The sequence below is a fragment of the Nesoenas mayeri genome (genome assembly GCF_963082525.1).
Source record: "Nesoenas mayeri genome assembly, chromosome: 2".
Taxonomy (NCBI): Eukaryota; Metazoa; Chordata; class Aves; order Columbiformes; family Columbidae; genus Nesoenas; species Nesoenas mayeri.
Genome location: NC_137543.1, coordinates 27,996,793 through 28,024,660, shown reverse-complemented (window position 1 = coordinate 28,024,660; position 27,868 = coordinate 27,996,793). Strand labels below are relative to the sequence as shown.

Here is a 27,868-nt window from a genome sequence, read left to right as displayed (position 1 = left end):
ATTTGGAATTCAAGCCATGGTTAAGGAATAGACATTTAGATGTCTAATCTTCTTTTTTAATGTAAGCATAACTAATTTACTTATGAAGTCTTCAAAAACCTCCACCTCAAATCAAAATCAACAATATACATATACCTAATTAACAAAGCCTTTCTAAAAAAAGCCTGATGCTAACTTCCTTTTTTTCCCCCAAACTAGTACAGATAAGCTAACATTAGAAATAAACAGCCTAAAGTGAAATCTTAAGTATCTGTGCTATTTTACTGAGCATTTCTCTGAAGCAAATTTATTAAGGTCCTGAAAATCTGTAATCTAAGTACCAAGCAGTGAAAGAAACTCTTCTTTTTCTTTAATAAAAGCAAGACTTAAAAACAAGTCTTACAATAATAGCTCAACTGTTGATACGTAGGCATATATTACACACTGTAACCAGCACACCTAAGGAACAGAAAAGCAGATTTTTCTACAGAATCACTGTAAATTTAGGTCACAATTTATCTTCTCCTTTTCACGTTAGGATCATATCTGCAACAAAAAAAGAAAATTTGTCACAAATAAGTAAAACTTAACAACATTCAAAGTTAACTATGTGATGTAAATAGGTCTTTTATATAATCATAGCAAGGGATTGGTCAGTGTTCAGTCCTTTCCCTGACTAAACATATAACTACAGGTGCTACAATCTGACTGAAGGATGCAGAAGCTGGAACCTGTGCATTAGCTGGAGACAACATTCACTAACATTTTCACTGACTTCCCAGCTACTTAAAATCCTGAAATCTGATGCATGAACAAGCTTCTCCAAGCCTTTAACATCCCAACAGTACATTCCTCACTTGGAGACAAAAAAAAGGGGGGGAGAAGAAGGTAGGGGAAAGGAGTACTGTATATTCACAACAATGAACAACATTTGGCTACAGCTCTGCTGCGTCCTACTGCCACACAGAGCAGTTCCTTGCCTTACCTTCCCCTTTACACAGCTTCTGATTGATTTTTGGTAATTTATGTCTGCTTTCTGAATATACTAAATAGTTACCTGACTTACAGCAATATGCTTATAGTTCGCCTCTGTTTGACACTGCTATCCCCCTTGGCCTTTGCTTTGTCTCCATTTGTGCTTCATCTCCCAAAATCCTGTGTCACTTCTTTGTTGTGTTTTGTATTCATGCATGAATAACTTACGGACACAACTGAATGATCAGGCAGTTTTATTTCCACTAATTCTGTTCTCACTCATTAAGAATTTTTTTGCTTGGACAGGAAAATGTGACAACTTGTGAGCCAAACTACATCACCACATAACTAGAAAGATATTAGAAGTCACTGCTGTTGCCGCTATGCAACTCTGACTTCTGGCAAAAATGTGTATCCTTTGAAAGAAATGTTTATTATTAACTTTTAATTAACAGCATAAGCTGTTAATGCAGTAAGATTTTCTAAGTGGCTCTTATACTATTGATATGGGGTATCATGTTTCTTTGACAATGATTTGGACAAAAACATCCTTCTTCACCACATAGATTTTCTACCTAAATGCACAATTTTCAGTGTTAGACAAACACATGGCAGGTGAGAAGCCAAACAGTGGTTGCTTGTTTCTTCACATAAAAACTAAGAAAATAATGAAACATTTGCTAAACAAAATGAGACCTCTATATGAAATTGCAAAGGATTTATTTGAATTTATTGCTATAGCATTGTAACACATCAGTTCTAACATTTAAATAGGTCCTGGACACCAAATCCTATTTGGAGGGGTTGGAGGGGAAGGAGAGGGGGGAAAGATAACCAGATAGGAGAAGGGGATGATACGTGATGGAAACCTGCCATTGGACACCAACAGCTTCAACCCTGTCTGTGACTGTCTGTGGAGATGCTGACACTGACAGTCATGAACATCTTTTCATGTCACCTCCCCCACCTCACCTCCAGCTGTTTTCCATGTTAAATGAAGCCTGGATTAAGTCTTTCAGACAGAAAGAAATCAAGCAACATTATCAGAAAAAGGAAACTGTAGAGTGTCTGTGACCTGAAATGTCAAAAGGACTACAGAGATTCCACTACTGTGAGTGAATGCACAACAAAACAAAAGAACTTGCTGGAAGCAGGGAGTGAAGGATCCAAAGGTCTATCACTGAACATAAATCCATTTATCTCTACTCTTAGCAGACAGTACAACATGCCTTCCCTTCCTCCTCTACCTCAGTAGGTACCCAGCAGCAGCTGAGCTAGAAAGAAAAGCTGTACCCTCATCTTCACTTGGAATTACTGCGTGACTCTTTCTAATGGCATTGTCAAATGCAATTTTCATGGGAAATTGCAGCTGTAAATATTAGCATTATGCAAAGTAGTTTTACTCAGGATTAAGGACAAAATCAGAAGGAAGTTACAAACTGCTGAAGATTAAATTGCATGCTTTGATATTTTTGACTATGGAAACTTCTGTAAGTACAACTATACTAAATAAATTGGAGTTGAGGTAAAAACTTTTCTAAACATGAATGAATGCACATTATCTAAGTCTCCACTGCTGTGTTTTGAAAGGCTAAAATTAATCAAGATATTTTGGACCAGTTAACCTTCCAGCAAAACAATCAAGCTGCACCACGCTTTTATAAATGTCATCATAACTGACATATATTTAAGGGCTGTATTACAGCTGTAAAAACTGGATAAAATGGCAAATTTTGCTTAGATTTTTTTAATTAGAAATTACTTATACATCATTAAATTAGGATTACAATTGAAAGTAACTGGACAGGAAATCAATTAAATAGGATGATTCCCTCTTTCAAAAGAAAGATTAGTGAAAGTGCTAGATAACTGAAGTGGGGGTTATTGAAGAAAGCTGCTGAAACATATTGTATTTTAGAGGTAAATGTAATGAGTTAAGGCAAAAAGCAATGGCAAACAGCCAAGGTGAGCCTGGATCTACCAAAGAAATCTGTCAAAACTCCTGTGACATAAGCACCGATTCAGACAGAATTAATGACTGTACTACACTGTCAGGAGCACAGAATGGTTGGTGTAAAAATGCCTCCGCTCCTCAGTCTGAAATCTGGAAAGCTGGTGCAGCACTTGGGGAGATTCCAACAAGTACCAAAAGGTGGGAGCTCCTTCACTGTGAGTGGGTTTGGAAGCAGCTTAAGGTCTCAAAGATAAGAGACAAAGAGGGGCTACACTGAAGGATTTACTTGGGTTTTTGGTTAATTTTTGTTTTAAATTCTGGGACTTATTACTTCAAAGATTAAAAAAAAAGGCAGTTCTGCCAATCACTTTTTCACAGAATTAGAATTCTGTTGCTTTAGCTCCCTCAAGTGACTCAGCAAGGGGACAGACAAGTGCCATGGCCAGAATGAAAAAGTGTCAGACCCCCTCTCTTTTTCTTGGGAGTTCAGAGACTGACTTAATTGTAAGATCAAACCACTTCATTAGGCTCTAGCAACCACTAACGGCAGAAAGCCCGACCCCAGAACATCTCCTAGTCTTTGTGAATGCTCAAGCTTGCACATGAGATAGGAAAGAGCAACATTTTTGTTTGAGAATGTTCTTATTAAAAAACTGTAGAAAGATTGAATTAAATTGAAAGTTAAAGGTATTAAAAAACAAACCAAACCGAACCAAACCAACAAAAAAAACCAAAAACAAACAAACAAAATCAAGCTTGAGAGAAGCTGTGGTGTCATTTGGGGTATATTCCATACACGGAATTTTCAAAAGAATAGTCAAAGAAGTCTTTTACAAAATTGGAATTTGTCAAAAATGGTGGGATGCAAAAAATACACATTTCTGAAGTACAAACATAAAACTCTTACCTAAAGAGATCATCAGCAAGTGATTCTTCTCTTGCATGTCGGTTCTGTTCCTGAAAAAATACTTTATTCAATATTGGATGTTAAGGGTGAAGCTAATGAACAATCCATCCCTGCACTAACACAGTTTTTCCTGAAGAAATAAGTTTTCGCTAAGTATTAAATTAAGTGCACATTCACACTAGATAATATATTGCACTACTCAAGTTTGGATACTGCTACCAACTAATGAAATGGATTAGTTTGTGCAAGATATTAATTTTGCTCAGAAATACTTTTTTTTTTGTTTTAATTATCATTACAGAAATAGGGACATTTTAATCTGATTATTAGTGTGTAAAGGGAATGTTAATCTGTATTATTTATATCCAGGGATATTTAAAAAAAAACCCATGAGATAATCAAAACCCCATGTAACAGGATCTTTATCAGGCTGTGGAAACAAAATACAGCTCATCAGCAAGTATTTTTAAAGAAAGTGTTGGACAATGAAAATGCTAGAGAATGGCTATGATAAAATATAATATTTTTTAGAACTTTAACATACAAAGGTGAAGATTTTTATAACAGAAAAAATGCTGAATTTATTCTTCCTATATCTGCTGCAGGTATTTTCTGTTCTGTTCTAGAGCAGAATGTAAATTTCACCATACAACAATTTGAACACAGGCTACCATATAGAAGTTCTTCCTAGTTCTCTGTCACATTTTTAGAAGTCACAAGTACCCATAATGCTTCTTCTGCTTATTAAAGAAAAGGATAATTTTCTTTTAGGTTACTGATTTTGTTTAAAACAGTTTTTCTGATTATATTAATGTTGTATGTAAAATGAATTCAAATAATCAAGACAAAAGATGAGCCTTACCATTGACCTCTGAATTCCAGTAACTTTGTGTGTGTTCCTAATGTGTATGTTCCTGTGACTATGTGTGGACAGCTTACTGGCTGAGGTTTAATTTCAAAAATAAAATTCTGCAGTATTTCAGAAATGACCACAGGTTGGTATGACCGCTTACATGAGTTAAGATTTTGTTTGCTCAACTTTGAGAACAAAGTCCTTACCTCCATTTCTTGCCTTAACCACTCTTCTAGCTCTGAATTCTTCTTAGCATGGTGAGCAATCAAATCTGATCCTCCAATAATGTATGGAAGTTGTCCTGCCCCTGGATAAGCTACCTGTCAGACAATAAATTCTTAAAATACAAGGCAAGCACACTGCAAGGGTCTAACAAGTTCTGAAAGTCTATTTAGATATCACAGAAGAAAGTTAGGTCAGTCTTCAAATAACATTTATCAGAGACTGTATTTAAAAGTGGCTGAAGCAAAAAAAAGCATTTACAGAAAGCTATTAACTCCCTCTTTTTATCAAAGGAAACAAAAAACAGAAATAGCTGCCAAGTTAGATATGCTAAATAAAGCTGGCAGTATATTAAATGGAGTTTGAAAACAGTATAAACTGATTTTTACTGATAGATTCTATTTTATCATCAGAATACATAAGGATCTTCACAAAACAATGAAAAGAAAATACTAGCAGAAATTTAAAATGTTATCTAAAAATGAGAGCACATTCCCAGAAAGCTGGAAGTTGCATTATATGACTCACATTCTCTTCATTTTACTGAAATGCATTTCTAGTAATCTTATACCACATATGTTTTTAAAAATTTTTAATACGAACTGAAGTGGTCTTGAAATTATCTTCAGGATCCAAGCAAGCTATCATCTTACCTTTGTTAGATAGCAGACTGAGTTCTATTTAGAAACCCACGATTTATTAGATAAGATGCAAGATTCTGAATCAGCATATGCTTTATACATACATCTTTGGAGAAGGCAAATTGCTAGGATTTGGAGGTACAACCAGAAGTTATGGTAGGCGTCACTTAACTTATGCCAAGTAACAGCTTGGGATAGAGAACACAGGCATCTCAGTAATCTAGCATGAGATAAGCCTTTGTCGGCTAGCTACTTCTTTAGTCAATTAGCAAAATATTTCTTAACAGTATAATATGGCATTTTAATTGTTTCTTTCTGTAGTTAGTATCAACTAAAAAAAAATTTCACAACTTATTCCTACAATCTTGAGACAATACTTTTTAGTGTTTTTAAACAGTGCCATCTGGTGACCATCACAAACACACACTAACCTTTTTGAACATCTTGAAATTTTTCTTCCCCCCATAGCTGCTATTTCCAGTAAACTGACTGTTCTGTCTTGGATGGCTGACAACCAATGATCTAAACTCAGTCAACAGAAGTCTGCTAGGAAGATTGCTGGAGTCATCCTGAAGTTTGTTGTCGTTCTTAAGTGGGAAGAAAAAAGAAGGAGCAATTCAAGTGTACAGACAGACACACAGCATACCTAACACCATAAACTTAGAGAAAGACATTATCATGAGCACAGCTCAGGTAAAAATTAGGATTATAGAAGGGCGAGGGGAAGCAGCAGCTGTGCTAGAAACCAAGCAGATGGATGTACTTCTCAGCCTCCTTATGTACTACCAATATGGCTGAGAGGTCAGTATATTTGTCATATTTGCATCTGTTGAAAAGATGGGATCATTAAGAATAGCAGTAATAATAATGAAGGCAGTGTACCTCATTTCACTAGGATCTTATTTCAAGATAAAGCCTCAAGTAAACAAACAGACAAAAAAAAACCAAACCAAAACAAAACAACCAAATAAACAGAACCAACAAAAAACCCCAAACCTCTATTTTTTTTAATTTAGCTGGTATCTAAGAATTACTTCTCCCTTCGCCTTGCCTCTTACCTAAACTAATTTCACCAAGTCTGCTTTCTCTAATGGAAACTCCAGCTAACTCCAAGGAAGACAAAGCTTAATATCTTCAGTTCTATTGTAGCCTACAGATTTACCATTTAGTCCAACTTTAGCGCTTGAAGCTGGACCTGATCTATGAAGCAACTTTTTCCTGAGAATGCTCATATGAGAGCAAGTTTGCATGGACACTTTGCTGCTGGGGCCTGACCTATGTGGATTAAAACAGAAGTCTGGGTGCAGGACAAGTTCACAAGTAATGTTAGACCAGCTTCACAGATAGTTCCAGCCCAGTACAGTTGGCTTATAGTAAAGTATACACTAAAAGTCCCTTAATCAGACCTGACCCTACACTACAGTGTAACTGCGCAGCATCCCCTCTTCTTGGTCTGTTTTCTGTATGTATGTGAAAAGGTTTTATCCTGTGCCTTGCTGACTGGCTACACCCTCCTTTATCTCTTCAGAATCTTTCCATTTCAGTTTTATTGAGCCTCATCTCCCTTCCATTACTTGCAATTCTCCCATCCTTCCTTCACTCATCTCACGCATAACAAAGTTAGCACGCTATTTACTGTTAATCGGCGTATGTTACTGCTATTTTCTCAGCCCTTCATTTCTTCTATTCTAGTTGTGATCTCCTTAGGGCAGACAAGGAGATTACGTTCTTTGTGGTCTTTAAGCAGTAACCTAACAAAAATATCAGTGGAAGTATTAACCGCATTGAAGGGTTAATACACTTACATTGGGTTTCTGTAGTATAAGTATCTTAAGTATCCACCCAAATGCCACTACAAAAGCATGTGGATGAACTACAGTTCTCTCTGTCTTTCACAGTCAGTAAGTTGGACTGTGCTATGCAAATTCACACATGATTATTTTAAGGAGTAAAATCTTCAGAACATCCTTTACTCTGAGAAGCATTATGAAAATGCATCAAAGTTTTACTTTTAAGAACATAGTATTTGTGGATCTTACTTTAAAGTTTGCTGTTCAAAAATACAATTAAATGGTTTCTTACCAAGACTGGTGTCTCTTGCTTGATCTCACTTTTCATTTCTGAAGATAAAACTGATTCAAGTTCCTCTTCTTTCTATTTGATTAAAAATTATTTAAAATTTAACACTGAAATTAAATGCAGATTTAATTATATTAACTTGTTTTCTGCTCTTTACAGTGAAATAAGCATTTTCAAATCAATATGAATATTTAGACAGAAAATAAACTGCACTGTACTTTTAAATTTATATTATTTTATGAACACTCTAAGAATTGTTGATCACCATTATTTTGTGACCGTTTTTTCCTATATCAGTAGCAAGTTTTGTCCATGCACAGAATCTTCAAAGTCCTGCCAGGTTCTGGAAAATACTGTAAAAGCTTTTATATTTAAAAATAGCATTTTCAGTTTCATATGTTAAGTGTACCGATTTGCCTTCCATACATTATTTTCAGTGATTGAAAAAAATCAGATCAGCTTTATGCACCCTGTAGACTGAGTCAATTACTTGCATTCTCTGTCTTGCCAAGTAGACAAGGTACATCTACACTTTAAGAAAACAGGTAACATAAATATGCCTTTGGAGCTTTATAATGAAATCTCCTTCCTATTCCACTGAAAATATGTGAATAAAATAAGTAATTATGAAACTATTAGAAGACATATAAAATTCTTTATGTGCTAATCTGATAAAACAACAGTTTAGTTTTATTTGAGAATTTGTTTTCCTTCATGATCCTGACAGGACATTAGACTAACAAAACTTCCCAGGCTGTAAAAAAATTTGAAAGACTGTTTTATACAGGCATTTTAGTCTCTCAGTACAGTTAGACCTGATAGAAAGTACCTCCTCTCCAATAGTATAAAGAAGCAAAGATTGTCTACAATTATAAGACTTACTTGTCTTTTAGAACATGCTTGTTACTAACACCAAAAAACAGCATCATAACGAAGTTCAAAATTCACACTTTCCAGAAGCATAAACTCCAGTAACATATCAAGAGAAGAGTGTTAAGCTGCTCTGAGCTAAGGATGCACAGACATTACTAATTCTCATCTGATGCAAGGTATCTTGCAAATTCCAGTTAGTCATACATTCAAATTTTATTATTAAAGCATTTAAACAACACCTACACTGCATAAGAATTAACTGGACAGTAAGTTTTGATATACTTTTCTTTAAAAATAAACGAAAATTAAACCTGTTCCTTCTCTCTTATTTCCCTCTGCATTCTTACAAGTCTACGTTACTTGAGCTCTCAACATTGTTTTCCTCTACAAACCTGCATTTTGGTTGTGGTTTGTTTTTTGTTTTTTGTTTTTTTTCAATGAAGTGGCTACTCTTGACTCAAAATCCACTGTTTCCTTAATTTCTCTTAGAAAATAGCCTTATTCTCAAAAACAAAACCAGAGAAATAATCAAGAAAACTCATCACAAACTTGGGGTTGGTTTTGCTTGTTTTAAGAGGACATTAGTGATTTGAATTGCCTTATTCAGGAATTTTAACAATCTTCCACGTGGCATCTAGAGATTCTGACTTGAAAGATGTTGGACACTACTGTGGTATTCAACAGGTCAACTACAGGTTTCTTTGGAAAATCCATTACATAAAAATAATAAAATTGAGTATTTAGTAGAAATATCAACATCATAATTAATACAACAACAGAAGAGAAGTTTTTCTTGGACCAGGGATAAATTCTGCTGTTCTACCTACAGTACTTCAAGCAAAAAGAGAGGAAAACTTTCAGAATACAAGTAGCTTTCAATTCACAAAGAAACAATGTCCTGAAGAATGAAAAAACATTCAGATAGGTGTCATGCTGCAGGGTTCACATGTAATAGATACATCGTATTATTCGTTTAGAATGATTTGAGAGGTTTAAGCAAACTTTACAAAGCCACTTTTGGTATGTAGACAGCCTCACCCTTAAAGAACCTATCTGTATCCTTCCAAAACAGCTCTAAATCTCAAGATTAGGCACATGAGAAGAATTTAACTTACCACTATTTTATTCTCGTCTCTCTGCTTTACATTGACTTTCTGAATCGAGCTTCCTTTGGCTTCCAAGCATCTTTTTTTTTTAATATTTCCTTGAGCTTCCTGGTCTTGATCTGCCATTTGATCTTCCCAGTCTAGGTCTCTGCTTCCAAACACAATTTCTAGAGCCTCTGTATCTTCAGATAAATCATCTAACTCCTTTCTCTTCTTTGGTGCATGCTTTTCACTAGAAGTAATTTTCGTGTCTGTTTTATCACTTGCTAGTTTGCCACTTTCCCCTGTAAGCTTTCTACCTGTGTCTTCTAACACAAAATCTGGGTTTGAGTCCAGGATTGTATTTCCCTTTTGATGCTGTTCTCCCTCCCTGTTCCACATGGATGAAGCTGTGGATTCAGTGCATTTGGAAACAAGCGATGACCGTTCCCCCAGTTTTGGCAGTTTGGGTACAGATGTTTCTTCTCCTCCTTCAGCTCTTTCCCTTAGCCACAAAGTAATTACAAAAGAAAGAAATTACAAAAGCAATTTTGAATATGACTATCTGCAACATAACAGCCTCCTAGGGCTCTACTGACTGCCTTGTAAAATTTGAAAAGTACCCTTGAGGAAAAGCTTGCTATTCTAGGAAGTTAATCTAAAATTTACCTCTTTAAGTATATTTTGAATTAAAAGTATATCTCTTGAGTTTAAATTATTTTCCAGAAACAGCATCAACATAAGGGATGTAATGTCAATATCATTTCAACGTACCTCTTTCTAGCTACCTGGAAGTAATTTGTAATTGTGTTAGACTGGCGATGTGAAGCGCACTCACTGGGTTTACCAGCCTCTGAAATTTTGGATGGCGAGACAGGATCACTTTTTTGACTAAACCCAGGTGTTCTGTTCATTCTAGATATTGAAGCTCCTGCATTTACATTGCCACTTGTGTTGGGGTTTTTCTTCACAGTGGTGATATCCTGGAAAGCCATCTTGCATCTTCTGTCCATCTGGGGAGTATTCGCTATCTCCATACTATATTAGAGAGAAAAAATATTATGTGAACACACAAGAAGTTATCAAAGAGATACACTGTAGAATACCAGTTTTTTAAAAAGCTGTACCTGCACTTTGAACATAGTTACAAACAACATAGGTATGCTAAAAACAAACTGTAAAATCCATTACGACAAATACATTTAATAACTGAAACAGCTTAAAAATTGTTAATAGTTAAGAAAGTCAAATCAGATATGCAGTATCTACATTTGTATCTGAAAGAGTTCTAAGTCCTACGTGATGTTTTCCATTATCTGCCACTCAAAAGCAGAAATTATCTCACTGCAGAAAAGTGACAGCAAGAGCCATTTCAAATACTGCATCTTTGTCCATGGCAAAAATACAGTTCCTCCGCCACAAAAGATTGGTTTATTTGCAAGTATTAGCTTAGAAACTCTTTCCATAAATACTTTACCATGTCTGCTCTTCTGTTTCTGTATCAGCCACATATACTGTGCTATTATCTGCAGCAGCTGGCATAATGGTTTCATCCACAGCCAAACTCTGAGAAACGTCTCTCCGCAACAGAGCTGATGTGGGAGCACTTTTAGAGACAGCTGCAAGATCAACACAAGAGACTAACTAAAAGTTTAATATCAAATCTGTGTTTCCACTCATGTGTTATCACACATCTGTAACTGATCGAGTAAGATTTTTGTAACATGGTCTTAATGCAATTTTAATTAAAAAAATTAAGCAAACAGTTCTAGAAGACCATATTCTGAGATTTAGTTTTACTTAAATATTCCACCAAACTAAGTCATGGATACATACATACAAGGATACCATCAACCAAAATAGTACTCAGAGCTCTGCCAGCACACATATATCTTTCTCTCTTCAAAATACACTTTTGAATAAGTAATGTTCCTATACATAAAGACAAATTTATGCAGTTTTTGTTTGACTTTTAAAAAATTGTAGGATTTGCTACCTGCTACAAAACTACATAGAACATAATAGAACCTCAAATCATACACATAACTCTGACCATTTTATACAACCAAAATACAGACTAACGATTTTGAAAAAAGCGTAACAAGTGTCTTACACAAGCAAAAACTCTTTCTGTTGCTCAAAGATTTTTAATACTACTGTATTAGCAAATTGAAGTTAAGTTTCAAGTTGAGACTTGAAATGTTCACCCCCAAACTATTACTTTAGCGAATGTGACAATCATGTCTCATTCTTTTTACTTCTTACATCAAGATTATGCCTGATTTTGAGCTGGGCAGGGGGCAGTTGAATTTCCCTAAAGCAAACCCCTTTTTGCACAAAAAACCCCCACAAGACTTTAGAAAGCAATTCCGTTCTTATTTTCTCAAACATTCACCTTTTACCTCCTTATTACCCCAGTCTTTCCATAAAAGATAGAACGGCAAGGAATTTAAACTCCCACATACATATTAATTCAATGGTCACTAAAAACATGAACTTCAGAAGACTTTTAAAGGATCCTTCCTTTAAAGATTAATGTACTACGTGTCTGCTTTCTATGCCTATTTTAGATCTGCTTTTTATTTACATCTAAGAGAAATACAATTTTCATTGAAGTTTATTCCAAGACCAAAACAACTCCCTCTTCAGACCTGTATGCATTTTACTTACAGTGCCATTTTAGTGGTCTTGCAAAACAAAATAACTTCAACATTAGCCACTGATGCCCTTGTATGAAAAGGAATACTGGTTCTTTAATGCTGTTAACTTATCAGTACCCTTCTTCCAATTACCTTTGTTACCAGGCTGCTTTTGAGGGTTGCAGTATTTTTCTGTAGACATGAAGATAACTGCCAATCCAATTTCTGCCTCGGGAATAGCCCTGAGATCCTTACTGTTAAAACACAAATACAATAGAGACCAAAAAATAAAAAATGTTTCTCAGTAGGGATTCAAAGATTAACAGACGAATGGGCACGGATATGGCAAAGTACACATTGTTCCATTCCTCCTTTCATAAAACATCAGTCTACATAACAATTTTGCACAACACAGTACGTCAGCATAGTTATCCATCACTACACCCATGTCCCATATGTATGAACTTCCATGTTTCCTTTTGCCGTAGCCTCTGTCAAGCCCCAGTGATTCAGACAATACATCTCTCCCTTCCCAATTTCTGGGAATGTAACCAACTGTGCCCTTCCTCTGATTCAAAAATATGTGTGAAAGGAAAAGTGACTTGAAAGATTTGAGCAGTTCCTACACGTCAGGAACACACACACAGCTCTTCTATGCTACAGCCATGAGCAGAGCATGAGCAGTTTTCTCTATCTAGCAGGAGGATTCAGAGGACTTAGGTTTAGGTATTAGGTTAAGGGTTGGGATTTTGTTTTCTTTCATTGCTTTAATAAAACAGCTTTATGAAAATCCTAACATCTACTAATTAATATAAAAATATAATTACTATAAAAGTATGCAGTGTGCCGTCTCAAACAAAAAACCTACCATGAAAAAGTGACTTCTATTAAACAGAAGCTGCTCTTCCGAAACACTGTATGCAAATAATTAGACAGCAATGAGCCACATGACCTCAAGGTGCCATCTCACCTGTTTTTGACTGAATAAATATTTTTTGAAAAATCACAGATGATCTATTTTCCATTCTTAGAATATATTCATTTTCAACTTATTTTAAATAGTACAAGAAAAGCCACTTAGTGTCTGTAATTGCAAAGCAGCTTCATTACAAAGAATTTTTGTAGAGCTGGATCCTCTGGAAAAAAACAAACCAAACCAAACCTGCCCACCAAATTCTCACAGAACTGCCAAGTACCTTCTTTCCTGCTTCAATAAATATTAGTTAACATGCTAAATACTTAGAGCAATAGCATCCCACTGTCTAAGTATATGTGCAAACACCATGACTAAATCTCTGCAGAAATTCTGAAATTACCATACCACTGTACAAGAGAACAATGCTGCACCTTTGCAAGAGAGTCAGAATGGAATCAGTTCCTGGGATCTGGGAGTCTGTCAACCCCGCATCAACAACACAGACTTCAGGAGAAACCAGTAAAGATGTTTCTTTTCTTCCCTCCGTCATCAATTTTGCTTCCCCTCCGCCAAGAATAACTGCTGGACCCAGTTTCTTGTGCTAAAAAGAGAATGCAAATTTTAAAAAAAAAGCAAAAAAAGTCAGTTTAGAAATATCAGCATAATGAACTATCAGCATAATGCGTATCACTGATTCACTAATGCAGATGTGACGTGTTCTGTTTCTCCCCCTGTATTCTCCCATCTCGCTTAGGTCACTGTACTGTAAGAAGATAAATACACAGAAATCCTTCTTTAGCGATGAACCCAGAATGAACGTGAGTTTGCAGAGAACAGAATCTATGCTTAGCTACCTCTGGAATATTTTTGCAATGTAAAGCCTAATTACCTGCTTGGCAGTTAAAAATACAAAAGTTTTTCCACTGAATACTTTTTTCCTTTCATGACGCTCAGATAAATCCAGTTTTTCAGTGCCAATGGAAGGTTCATCAACTGGAGGATAAAAGCTGCAAGAACAGAAAATTCAAGTTACAAAATTCAGATTCACCTATCAGTACTGACTCATAGTCCTTTTTGGTTTAGGGTAAAGCTCTGAAGCTAAAATGCCATATTGCTCTCTTAAAAGTATTTATATAAATATTTTTTCAAGAGACTGTTAAGAAGAAAGAGTCTCTAATTTCTCAACATCTAAGCCAAGATCAAGACTTTCTACTTTAGTAACTAAGAGGACAAAACTTTCAGGAATGCATTCAACCTATCCACTTTAAGCATCTGTTGTACAAGTATCTTTTAAATTCTTTTCTTCCTCATTTATGCCAAGAGTAGCAGATTCTAACCAAGAAACATACTCCATTAAATACTGAAATATTTACGTTTCTGAAAAATGCACTTATTACATACGTAATTTCACTATCTGTAAATATATAAACATTCTTCAGACACTGCAAATATTCACATATGTACAACTGTGAGGAAATGGAACATGTACCTTTCCTACTGCATCTAAATATGTCATTTGATTATGATCGAAGTTGAAAAGTACTATATAGTTACAGTTAATTTAAAATAATCTTTGTTCTTTTGTGTCCTTCACAATCAGTTCCGGAAGCTTTATGCCAGCACAAAGCCATCAGATTGTGAAAAATGAGTATTTGATAAGTTACAGCAACCTGTTCAAGTCTGTTTACAGAAATATTGTTCCATTGAAGAGGGCAACTTGGATTTTAGTTATCAAGCCAGAAGACTTTTGATACTGAGCCCCGTGTGGACTGTTGTTAACCTGATATAAATACAGGAGATAAAGTTATTTCTAGAAACCAAAAGATGAGCAAAAAGGGAGAAACAGCAGGTTCCGTGACTTCAGAACTGAAATAGTTTCTCTAGAAACACATTTCAAATCTCTGCTTTTTGATTTTAGCAGGAACCTTCAACTGATCATTTCCTCCTCCAAGAAACCTTTGATTTTCCTTTGAAACTCTTACCCAATCCTAATGAAAAAAGACTATGTTGCCTTTGAGCTTACATTGTATGATTCTGAAGAGCTCCTTGTACTGTCTCCATAAGCTTTGAACAGTAACACTGTTATCCAGAAAAAGCCCTCTACAGTCTTGAATCTTTCAATAAATAAATTTTGATTCTTGATGAGTTTCTGTTAAAGGTTCAGTTACTCTCCTACTTTTTCGAAGTCCTGCACTATTTTCACTGGACTGCTGTAATAAAATATGTTATTTCATTTAAGGCTGCACTTAAGCAGCTATTAGTGAAATCTTCAGTTATTTTTCTTCCTTGCATAGGTTACCACAGAGTATCACAGGAGTGGGGTAAAACACTTCACCATATGAAGCCTGAAGTAAGATGCCACATTCATTATGTGAACTGCAGGTTTGCAATTCTATGAAGACTAAGAAAAAAAAAAAAAGTTTTACTTTTTTTTAACGTTTAGATTTAATTTATCTGCAATGTTTTTAATCAGATACACAGCAGTAATCAAGATTTAATTAACAGTCACCCTGTATTACACCCTGTATTACAACATCGATACACCTTTCTTATTTCATTTCCAAACTTATTTCATATCCAAGTTGTTTAGTGTCTTGCAGATGTACCAGCCCAGATCAGCTCTAGCCACAGTGTGCAATGTAGAGATTCCCTGTGAAAGTTAAAAGCTTTTTGGAAACGGAATGCAAACATTTGCAAATAAATTTTCAGTATCTTCCCACAAGCTTAAAAAACCCCACCTATTTAAGATGCTGTCATTATTTCAAATTTAGATCTGCATATTACACCAGCTGTCTCACTTAGCTTGATGCAGAACTCTCTCTGTGAAAGCTAAATAATGGATATACTGCTAGTGTCAATCACATTTAGTGAACTCAATTCCTCTGAGGGTCTCAAAAATTAACAAAAATGTTAAAAAAATAAAAAAAAGAAACACATCCATCTGATTCTATTTTAGGGAACACTTAACAGCTCAATTATACTGTCACTTCTCTGTCAAGGGAACAGACAACATGCACCTCAGTTTCAAGAGCCATCAGCTTGTTAGTGTGACAGACAGTAGCAGCTGCCTTACAGCAAGGTAACATCAGACCAAGGAAATTTCAGAGTGCACAACTGTTAGCTTTTGATAGCTTATACTACCTGTACTAAAAAACAAGTCTGCCAGAAAACCTTCTATCCAGTACTTCAGAGAGGACTCTGAACAGTTTCTTTAGTTTTCTCACATACTACTACACTGTTTTGTAAAGACAAGTAGAACGAAAAGTTATGATTCATGAAGTTTCCCCTTTCTTCTGAAGCTGAAGACCAAATGAGCTTTAAAACACCCACAGATGACTGATTTGATGTATTACATAAATCCCTGTAAATGTAAAACAGCATCTAGAAACTAAAGAGTATTTGCTACCAACTGCTCCAGTGGGCACCTGTATTGTTCTAACAAGGTACAGTCACATTCTGTGAAATATATTTTAACACGTAGTAAATGCAGCTTATTGTGAATGTTCTGTAGCTTTGTTTCCACTACCATATGTGCACCATCAAGGTTTGTTTAGCTGCCCTTTTTACTCCCAGTTCTTCAAGCTATTCTACCAATGGCTAGCATCAGACCCACTAAAGAAAATAAATTGAATTGCTATGACCTAACACATAATGTAAGTATGTATATCCACACATATGTAAAAGTAACAAAGTGACTTCTATTCTTCTTCACTGATTTCCTCCAACTCACATATCTGGTGTCCAGCATCCACCTGATTTAAACAATACACCCAGAAAAGTCATAATGTCTTGAACACATTTAAATTAATTTCACAAGTTTTTCTCCCTGTTAACTGACATTAAATGTTCACCATGTTATTTTTCAAATGTCAAGTATTCTCACAATTTCCATTCATTATGTATTTCATTTCACAGTTATCTTCCAAAGCATACAAAGAGTAGAAGCGCTAAAGACACAAGTACCTACGTAGTTTACTGTTTAAGAATACAGGACAGAAATTTCTCACCTGCATAAATCATGTGCTCATAAAAAACAAACAAACGCAACTGTATCCCTTTTCAAGGTAAAAATAGTAGCAATACAGGCTCAGATGAAATTCTCTCATACAATAATGAGATTACTTTACACTTTTCTACATGGAGAAAATAACTGAAAGGGCTATTCCACAGTACTTATTTATTCCAAAGTAAGAATTTGATTTTGAAGTTAATTTAACCATGAGAACAATTAGTATTTTGTTTTTATATAGTGAAGACCAATGCACATTAGTGTCACTTCATCTCATAACAGATAATTCGAAACCTCTGCTATTTCAGGGAATCCAAAGGTCATGCTAAACCTATATCGATCAAAATTTACAGTAAACTCAGGCACTAACTGTGTACTAGGAAAATATGTCTACGTAACAAAATATGTTTGATATAATTTATTTTTTAAAAGTATAATTTTCTTTATTTTCATGTATCAACTCCCAAAAGAGTTTACACGTTGCTTCAAACGTATCAACAAGTTCCTATTCGTTCCTATTCAGAACTAGCAACATCTCTAAGCATATAGTCAATTCCAAGAGCTCATTTTAATTCAAAGGAGGAGATCAAGAAAATTCACTGAATAGTAAAATGTGTATCATATTAAGCATTCTTCCACAAAGAAAGTTACTGTAATCGACATATTCTAGCAAATATAATCAGATTAACATGTAGCTATCTGATAATCTAGCTCTCGTAAATTTAATTCTGTGACCTTGAAAATATGATACTCACCATTCATGATTTGGCAACTGTTGCCCAGACTGAATAGCTTTGATTAGTTCAACAAAAAATTCTGGTTTTATAATTGGTCTACCACAAATCAAAGCACATATAGTCTGAAAAGACAGAAAATATATACTTAATGAATGTAAAAATTTCAGTTAGAATATGGTTCAGCTTTTTAAGATCTTAGATGTGGAAAACATGACACAAACAAAGAGAACAACACTGAATTTTGCTACTGAAAAACAGGACAGCTTTCCTTCTAACAGCCTAACTTCTAATTGCTGTCTTGACAGAAGTTACGAAAATGTACAAAGCAACTGATGAAACTCAGTAACAGTCTTCAAAATTGGCTTTTTTCATTTTCTTTCCCTCCAACATACATCACTTTCTAAACATGGAAAAGGAGGAATTGACTTCATTACTTTGTAAAGGAAAATCTCGAGCAGGTCTAGAACTTAATTTCCACTTGTGGAAAAACTGCAAAGCAATGCCATCAATATGCAAAAAGTCAACATACCTTAACAGTAACTTTTACTGATGCCATTACAAGGTGCGTGCACTCTTTTGTCCATTCATTCACTACAAGGCCTCCAAGCTGCTGGATGGCTTGATGTAAAGCAGTTTTCTGAGCAACATCTAAACACGAGAAGCAGACAACTAAGGGTTCATACTCTACTCTGAAAAGGACAAGTAAAAAATAATTACTTTAGTTATTTCAGCCAATCATTATGATGAACAGAGCTGACTTAACTATGTTGTGTCTCAGGAAAAACTGGCAGAAAAAAGGAAGAAAAAAAAAAAAAAAGGCCCATAACTCTTACCTAGATCAAAGACTGTGCTTTAAAATTTCCTGAAGAAAGTAAATACTGATTTTTATTCGGATAAACTAATAACATTTTGATTTGATGTCTGCAATACTTCTAAGGGCTTTTGGGTCTTTCACAGACATGACATAGAATTAGTGCTTCAAGAACACTGCAAGGTCAGGATATATCAGAAGCATTGAGCATGTGCTTCCAAAGCGGAAAGTAAGCTCAACAGAACAGTCCACATACTGTCTAATATTTAAAAATACGTAAGTGTCACAGAATGCAAGTCCAAGTAAAGTTTTTTCCCCTAGCACTGCTACTACCCTTGACCATAAGCCTATTTATATTTGTAGATCTCCCATGTGAAACCAGAGCGTATCAAATTTCATTATTTGATTTGGTTCAGTCAACAAAGCAGAAAGAAATATAAATAATACTTCCAGTATGACAGTCACGACATATCTGGTCTCGTGGCATAATTCCTGTATCAGATTTAAAGGATGCTTACCTAAAATATCAAAAATACTTCATTGTAATAAGTGGAGGAGAATGCAGTTTTTCCTATCAAATAATAGCAGCAGTGACAAAACAGAGTGAAATTTTAACGAATAAAGCCAGCTTCTGGTTGCTTTAATGTCGATTTTAACAGTCATTAGAATTTATTCTATTTACTTACCACTTTACTTCAAGAAGTGCTTCAAATATTCAAACAGACAGCACTGATTGCCATCTTAAGTTTGAAAAATTAACAAGTTGGGTTCACTAAAGAGGATGCAGGCATAGCATACATCACAGCAACAATGGCTGGTGCTGCACAAAGCATCCACCAGCTATCTCAGTTCTTTTCTGATTACAGTATCTATAGCTAACAAGAGCTCAGACAAGCTCTCTCCCTACCCTAAATTTTCCTGCCTTCTTTAGAACCATTTATGTTTTAGGATTTTGTTCTTTGCCTAAGACAGCCTGAGAACATTCATTGTATGTGATACATCTTTTAAAATCCCAGTGCATTACTATGAATAATTTTAATCTCTTAATGTCAAATCAAAGGTATTCTAAAAATAAGTAATGCAAAACTCTTGCAGAAGCAGGTATGGAAAAGAGGCAAAATATTACTCGTGTCCTCTACTTTCAAAAACTCATATTGCTGTATTGCTTGCCAAGTTGTATGATGTGCAAAAATACTCCTTTCAAAAACTACGATTTTCTACTCGGTATTTTATAATCAAAGCACTTACCTAAACTTGCTCTCAAAGACTCCAAAGTTGATTCTATCACCAGACTGCAAAGACACCGAACTGCCATTGAGTTTTGATCCATTAACGGAGGTACCATACTTGGATGTATCTTTTACTGTTAATACAGGGACCGAGAGAGACTGGCTCTGAAAATAAACATAAATAAGCTATTACAGTTTGCCAGAATTAGAAAAGTTTTATCAGAAACAGCGTCCTACCATTATGCATCAAAGCAGCAGATAAAGATGAAAAAGTCCACAAAATACCATCCTAAATTAACACTTTGGACAATGATGATAGCTATGTGTAAATATTCATCTTATCATTTTGACTGTGATGGACTGAAAAGTATACAGATCTTTAGCCACAGAACTTCCGTGCTCATTACACTCAGTCTTTCTGGAGGCTGTGCAAGGCAATCATTCACTGGCCCAAAGCCTCTGCAGGTGCGATTTAGCAAGGTTCCAAGATTTATCACTGATGCTTTAAACTACTGCTCAGCACTGGCACAGGTGCCCAAGTCACCTTCCCTTACCTCCTCCCACAAGCACTCTCAGTCCTCCACAAGCTGCAGGGCATGGTGCCCTCAGCATGTCTTGAGAAGAGCTTAAACACTGTCGTATTTCCCAAATGGTTCACAAGCCAATGAGAACACTGTCAGCCTGTTTTTATGACATTCTGCCACATAGTTATACACTATTTGCAGTATTAAAATGACAATTAAATTGTATATATTACATTTCAAACTCTATATACAGTTACATAAATGAAATTCCTGATGACTGGCTTCAAAATGTCTGTAAACATTGTAACACAGAAGTGATAGTAAATTACTGCTCGCTAATTCTCCTTGAGACATTTCTATTTTCAATCCCCTAAGCAAATACAGATCTAATGATGCGGAACAAAACACAAAGTAAGCCTGCAGTAAGACAAATGAAGCACCTTCCAGAAACAAGATCTAAAACTTGCCTGTGTAAAGAAATGTAATTGTGTAATTTTCCCAGTATGACTATTTTAATACAAACCCCTAATGAATCTTCATTCTGGGATAAAAGGCCTGCTCAAATGGGAGCTTGGACCACTAGAATTATGCCACTGAATTTCTCGACACAGGCAAGCAACCAGAGGAAAAAAATAAGTCAAGATTAAGAAAAGGCAGGTGACCAATGGTTCTACTCCAGGCATAAAACACCACTGAGAGAGAAATGAGAGCATGCATGGCCATGGAAGACTGAATTATCCACGTAGTCTATTGATAATGCAGTAAAATGCTGGCTACTTACAGGGCTTGTTTCAGGACGACTTACAGTCAGAACTGCATGACTTCGACTGATGGACTGATCATCCTGAATCAAAATTGAGCAGTTTTTGCGTCCAACAACATATTCTGTACCAGCTAAAAGCCGATATGGCTCTCCTGGAAATAAACAAGAGACAAAAAAATATCAGTTTACAAAACAACTCCCAAACGCTCAAAGCACTTGGGAAAGTGCTTATCAGAATTGAATAACATATTTAGATGCAGTAGAAATGTTCTATTTCCTAACAGTTTTAAGTATCTGAATATTTGCGGTGTCTGAAGAATGTTTATATGTTTACAGATAGTGAAATTACCTATCTAATAAATGCATTTCTCAGAAATTTAAATATTTCAGCATTTCATGGAGTATGCCTCTTGGTTAGAAAGTTCAGTCTCTGGCTTATGCTTTGGCTCATTCTTGGTATCGGTCATCTAGATCATGTGGTAGCTTTTCAGTGAACAGCCTGACTACATCCAAAAGGTGTGTGTTACCTACTGGTAAACAAAATCAGAAATGTTTCTTGATGAAAATGAACGAATAATTACAGATTAAATTCTAGTTATCAACGCTGAGCAAATAACTTCCCAAATCTGAACTACACAGAAATTATCATCCTCAATACAACGACAATACCAGCGCTTTGTCTCTTGCTCAAGAGTTTTCCAAGCAGTAAGAGAAAACTCCATCATTTCAATAGCATTAAGTGTGTTTACATTAGGAAATAAACCAGACATCCAAAATTAATTCCCAGTGAATTAGGAAATAAACAGTAGATGCAGTTATGATAGGAGTGCTCATTATACAGATAAGAAGACATTTAAATCTAGAAGAAATCTGTATATGGTATGATACACATTATCAGAGCTATCGATGTATCAAAAACTCCTGTGGATACAGAAACTGATGAAGAAAGGTACAGTGGCAATTCAGCTTCAAAACTCTGCATCCAAGAAACAACTTGACATCTCAAATTCAACACTCGGTCCTTGAAACATCCACATAATATTTAGAGATATTTTCTGAAAGACTCCTGAGGTCAACTTCCACATCAGAGCTCAATTCTTCAGGCATTTTAAAGGAGCACCTTTTTAAAGGAGCGACCTGCCCCACTGGCTGCAACAGCACCCGAAGACACCTCAGATGCATAAAACAGCAAAGCAAAAAGGCCGACTGAAGTTAACAGGAGGTGTGGGATGTAGCGCTCAGGGGGAAAACGGAGGCTCAGCCGTGGACGAGCGCCCAGAGCGAGGAAGGCTCTGTCACCACCTCTCCCCGCCGGACCCACGCAGCTCTGCCCGGGGAGCACGGGCAAGCGAGCCCGCCTGGAGACCCCCGTGGAAGCCGAAGCGCCGGCTCACCGCGGTACCCGGCCCACAGGTTCGGCCGCCGCAAGCGGTCACGGGCCGCCCAGGACACCAGCCCGAGGCACCGGGCACCGGCCCTCGCCCCGGCGGCTCCGCGCAGGCGCGGGCTGGGCAGAGCCGGGGGCCCGCGGTATCGGGGCCCAGCCCGGCCAAGCGGCGGCGGGGCGGGCGTTGCCTCACCTGTTCCTGCGGCGGGAACCAGCTTCCACATCCTGGCGAGGGGCGCAGGGGGGCCCGGGGTGCCTCAGCGCAGGGGGCCGGCTCTGCCCAGCGTCCCCCGGCGAGCCGCGGCAAGGCCGGGAAGGGATGAGAAAACCCCTCGCTCGCTGCGGCCGCCGGGGCCGCTGCGCACTTGTAAGTGGGACCCGCGCCCAGGATGCGGCCGCGCAGTGGGAGGGAGCGGGAAAGGGAAAGGAAAGGGAAAGCGGCGGCTGCCCGGGGCGCATGCGCGGCTGAGGGGCGGGCCCCGCGCGGGCCGGGGTCCCTCGCCAGCCCCTCCGGGGTTTACTCACTTGCCCCTGCCCTGGGCCCACGACGCCGTTTGAGCCCCCGGGAGCTGCCAGTTAGCTGTGAGCCGTGGGAATTGGCGCCGCAACTGACAGCTCCAGGCTGAACTGAGGTGGGAGCTCCTGGGCCCCGGGGCAGGGTGCAGTTGTGGCCGCGGTGAGGCTGGGCAGAGCCGGTAGGGCCTGAGGAGTCCCCCACAGCTGCATGTCCCTCCCTTCATAGGGTACTTATGTCCCTGACAAAATGCACTGCATGTGGAACAGGAAATATTGCAGAATTAATCTCTTACCTGAATGCAGCATTTTCATAAAAAGAATAAATAAGCTTATGAGAATTATAATTAATGGCAGGAAGTTGTGCCAGGGGAGGTTCAGGTTGGACATTAGGAAAAGGTTCTTCCCCCAGAGGGTGGTGGAGCACTGGAACAGGCTCCCCAGGGAGGTGTCACGGCCCCAAGCCTGACAGTGTTCAAGAAGAGCCTGGACAACACCCTCAGACACATGGTGTGAACTGGGGGGTTGTCATATGCAAGGACAAGAGTTGGACTCGATGATCCTTGTGAGTCCCTTCCAACTCAGGACATTCTATGATTCTATGAGAAGTGAAAGAAAAAACTGGAAGTTTGAAGGTCATTAGGCAGGTTACCAAAGACTTGCTACTCTGTTATGCTGATTTTTCTGGAAAGGAACAGCAGAGGACAGGTATGGAGAACCCATATATTTGTGACTCCAGTCACATGCATCTGAGGTGTGCCTCAAAGTGCCCATTTCTCCATGTGCATCTCACAAGGAACAGGGTGTCAAATTCCTGATGTCTGTAATCATATCGGCCAGTAGCTGGAGAGCAAATTTCTTCCTATTGGGCAATCAGCTTGCTTCTCAAGTAATTAATATTGGTAATCTTTGCAAAACCTCAAAAGCTTTTGGACATATGTCCACAGTTCAGTTTTAGCATCAGAAAACCTGTGGACTTGAAATGGCGGGAGGAACTTGGGATAATATTTTTCTAATAGGAAAAGATAAATTTGAAATACACAAATGTAAATACAAGCTTTCAGTCAGAAATGCTGTTTCTGTAGAGTCATATTCTGTTTAATTTCCGTGTTTTATGACTTTAAGTATCCTTGGTCCTTAAATGTTTACTTAGATACCTTTTTTATTTTCCCTCCCACGCTTCTCCTAAGATAAATGACCCCAGTCTCCTTAATCTCTTTTCTTGTGAGTTTTCTTCATCTCATTTTCTTGTTTTTTCAGTCGCTCATAATTTTGCAATTTCAGTTTTGAGGTAGGGTGACCAGAAATACAGAACACATCCTAAATGAGAGTATTTCGCAGCTTTATATAACTGTACTTAAATTTTCTCTATATTGTTGTCATTATTCTATGTCTTATCCTATTGGCTTGACTTTTGTGATCACAACTTCATATGACAAATCATAATGATAAGAAACTGTATGAATCCTGTAAGGCCCATTATAATGTTTACACGTTCCATTTCCCTGCATTTATCCAATTTTATTTTATTTGCTCATACCGTGTTTTCCCATTCATTTACCTTCTAGACTTCTAGAGTTCTTGCTGGTTTTCTGATCCTGATTTACCTGTCTGTCCTCTAATATTTGTTGGTTTTCTACTTGTTCCTTTTTTTCATATCATAAGTATTCAGCAGAGTTCCAAACTCAGAGACAATCAGAGCAAATAGAGGTATTTCAGATATTCATATGGACTACAGGCTTAACTTGCATTTAACTAGTGAAATAGTATGACAATTTGCTAAACCCTGCAAAACAGTATCTAAACAGAATTTGAGGTGGTCTACCTTTAAACTTTTGTCCTTAACAGAAATGTAGGTCTGTGTTATGTCCATGTTGGTATTTTATCCCTGACCTAGGATTTCTTAGCAGGCTTTTGTGTCAAAAGTCTCTTGGACTATTTTTAAATTTCATCACCAGGTGCTGTGCATTTGTTTTGTTTTGGTGGGTTGACACTGGCTGTATGCCAGGGTCCCACCAAAGCCGCTCTGTCACTCTTCTTCCTCAGCTGTACAGGGGAGAGAAAAATATAATTAAAAGCTTGTGGGTCGAGACAGGGACAGGGAGAGTTCTCTCATAACCCAACTATCTTGTAGGTTCAGGCTGTAGAAGACAGATGTGGGTTACAGTGGCATGCAGGTTCCTCCTCGGCCGCCTCACTTCCACCCAACTGTTTGAAGTGCGTATACACACAATACCAGACTAATATTCATAGGACAATGTTTGCAAATAGTAAATAAATGAAAAGCACCCACTGGACTCCAGTAGGGAGGGTAACAAACCAAGCAAATATTGCATTACCAATATTTGTATGCTTTATTAAGCAGCTAAGTACCCATGAAAACATTATGTTAAATCTGACAAAGCGAATTCCAATCAAATATTGATGGATAAAACCAGTTATGAACCTAATAGTAACAAGAACAATAATGATATAGATAACACTTGTCATTGCAATTAAGGCAACTGGCAGTGCCATCTGGTCAAGTGTTCCTGGCCAGGAGGATGTCACTGCCCTAGCGAGATCCTCAGCTAGTTCTGTCCTAAAGTTAGCTTTTCTAGAGTTGCTTTACCTGCACACAATTGTTTGCAACTGTGATCTGAGAGCAAGAGAGCAAAATCACACACAGGAGATAAAAAATGCAAACCTTCCATTAAAGAGACTAAAGACTCAGTTTTAATTTCTTGCCTTTAAATTGGAAAGAAATGATTTGACAGATGGACCACTCGGTAGATAAGGAATTGGCTGGATGGTCACACTCAAAGAGCTGTCGTCAATGGCTCAATGTCCAAGTGGAGACCAGTGACAAGTGATGTTCCTCAGGGGTCAGTATTGGGTCCAGTGCTGTTTAACATCTTTGTCGATGATGTGGACAGTGGGACTGAGTGCACCCTCAGCAAATTTGCCAATGACACCAACCTGTGTGATGAGGTCATCATGCTGGATGGGAGGGATGCCATCCAGACGGATCTAAACAGGCTCGAGAGGTGGGCCTGTGCGAACCTCATGAAGTTGAACAAGGCCAAGTGCAAGGTCCTGCACATGGGCTGGGACAATCTCAAACACAAATACAGGCTGAGTGGAGAATGGCTTGAGAGCAGGCTTGAGGAGAAGAACTTGGGGATGTTGGTTGATGAGAAAGTCAACATGACTAGGCAATATGCACTTGCAGCCCAGAAAGCCAACTGTATCCTGGGCTGCATCAAGAGAAGCATGGCTAGCAGGTCAAAGAAGGTGATTCTAACCCTTTACTCTGGTCTTGTGAGACCCCACCTGGAGTACTGCATATTGCTCTGAGGCCATCAATGTAAGAAGGACATCGATCTGTTGGAGCGAGTCCAGAGGACTGATCAGAGAGCTGGAGGCCTACTATAATAATAGCCTTCCAGTATCTAAAGGGGGCCTACAAGAATGCTGGAGAGAGACTTTTTACAAGGGCATGTGGTGATAGGACAAGGGGAAATGGCTTTAAAGTGAGAGTAGATGTAGATTAGATATAAAGAAGGAATTCTTCACCATGAGGGTGTTGAAACACTGGAACAGGTTGCCCAGAGAAGTTGTGGCTATCCCATTCCTGGAAGTGTTCAAGGCCAGGTTGGATGGGGCTTTGAGCAACCCGGTCTAGTGGAAGGTGTCCCTGCCCATGGCAGGTCGGTTGGGACTAGATGAACTTTAAGGTCCCTTCAAACCCAAACAGTTCTATGATTCTATGAAAAACATCTTCCACCCACCCATCCGTTCTTCTCTATTTTAACTTTACTCCTGATTTTCTCTGCTTCCTCCCTGCCAGTGGTACAGAGGAACAGGGAATGGGGGCTGTGGTCACTTCATCGCATGTCTATGCCCCTCCTTCCTCCCCAGGGGAGGACTCCTCACAGTATTTCCATGCTCCAGTGTGGGGTCTCTCCCATGGGAGACAGTCCTCCATGAAATTCTTCAACATGAGTCCTTCCCATGGGCTGCAGTTCTTCACAAACTGCTCCAGCATTGGTCCCTTCCATGGGGTGCAGTCCTTCAGGAACAGACTACTCCAGTATGGGTTCCCCACGGGATCACAAGTCCTGCCGGAAAACCTGTTCCAGCCTGGGCTCCTCTATCCATGGGGCCACAGATCCTGCCAGGAGCCTTCTCCAGTGCACCTCCTGACATACTTTAAACCACAGACAGGATGCTTTAATATTTCAGTTAAGCTGTTCTTAAACTCTTCTTAAACTTGTAAATAAGCATCATGCAAACTAAGTAGGATTTTCTGAAGTGGGGTAGTACCCTATTAGGCAAATTTATTTTCCTTGTAAAATGCGGGTAGTCTGCCTTCAATTATATTATTAGATCACAGGACATGAAAATGTTATTGCAGTCTTTTAAATTTGTATGCTTCCTTATCTTGGAGACCACTTTCTTCTTATTACCCAAAATTAACAGATCTGGTATATGAAATGCACCTCATCAATGAAAGCTGCTAAAAAACATTTTCTGAAGTTGAGTTTGGTCTCATCTTCTTGTTCATGTTAATTCTTTCAGAAGTAGCTGCTTAGCACATTTGTATCTTCCAATGCCTATAAGGTTTGCTTTTGTAGTTTGTTTCCTCTCGTTAGCTTCATTCCAGTGAAGCTTTCTAAATTCTGTAGTATTTCTCCATTTTAAAACATCTCTTGAACTATATTCTCTCCCTTCCCCCACTTTTCTTTTTTTGTTCAGCGATAACATACCTCTTGAAACTCAGTGTGTTTTGA

General features: G+C 37.8%; 1 protein-coding gene across 1 annotated transcript; it reads right to left on the bottom strand.

Moving 5' to 3' along the window:
• Positions 1-398: 398 nt before the first annotated feature.
• Positions 399-22,888, bottom strand: NBN (nibrin). The gene is made up of 16 exons (XM_080339125.1): positions 22,777-22,888; positions 21,215-21,348; positions 19,929-20,074; positions 18,399-18,558; positions 17,888-17,991; positions 14,013-14,130; positions 13,555-13,724; positions 12,361-12,461; positions 11,046-11,187; positions 10,343-10,606; positions 9,599-10,073; positions 7,614-7,685; positions 5,959-6,118; positions 4,875-4,984; positions 3,816-3,865; positions 399-525 (listed from the first exon to the last, which is right to left on the bottom strand). Exons 1-16 carry the CDS (start codon positions 22,805-22,807, stop codon positions 495-497), a joined length of 2,268 nt encoding a protein of 755 aa, XP_080195251.1. The 5' UTR covers positions 22,808-22,888; the 3' UTR covers positions 399-494.
• Between the last annotated feature and the right edge of the window lie 4,980 nt (positions 22,889-27,868).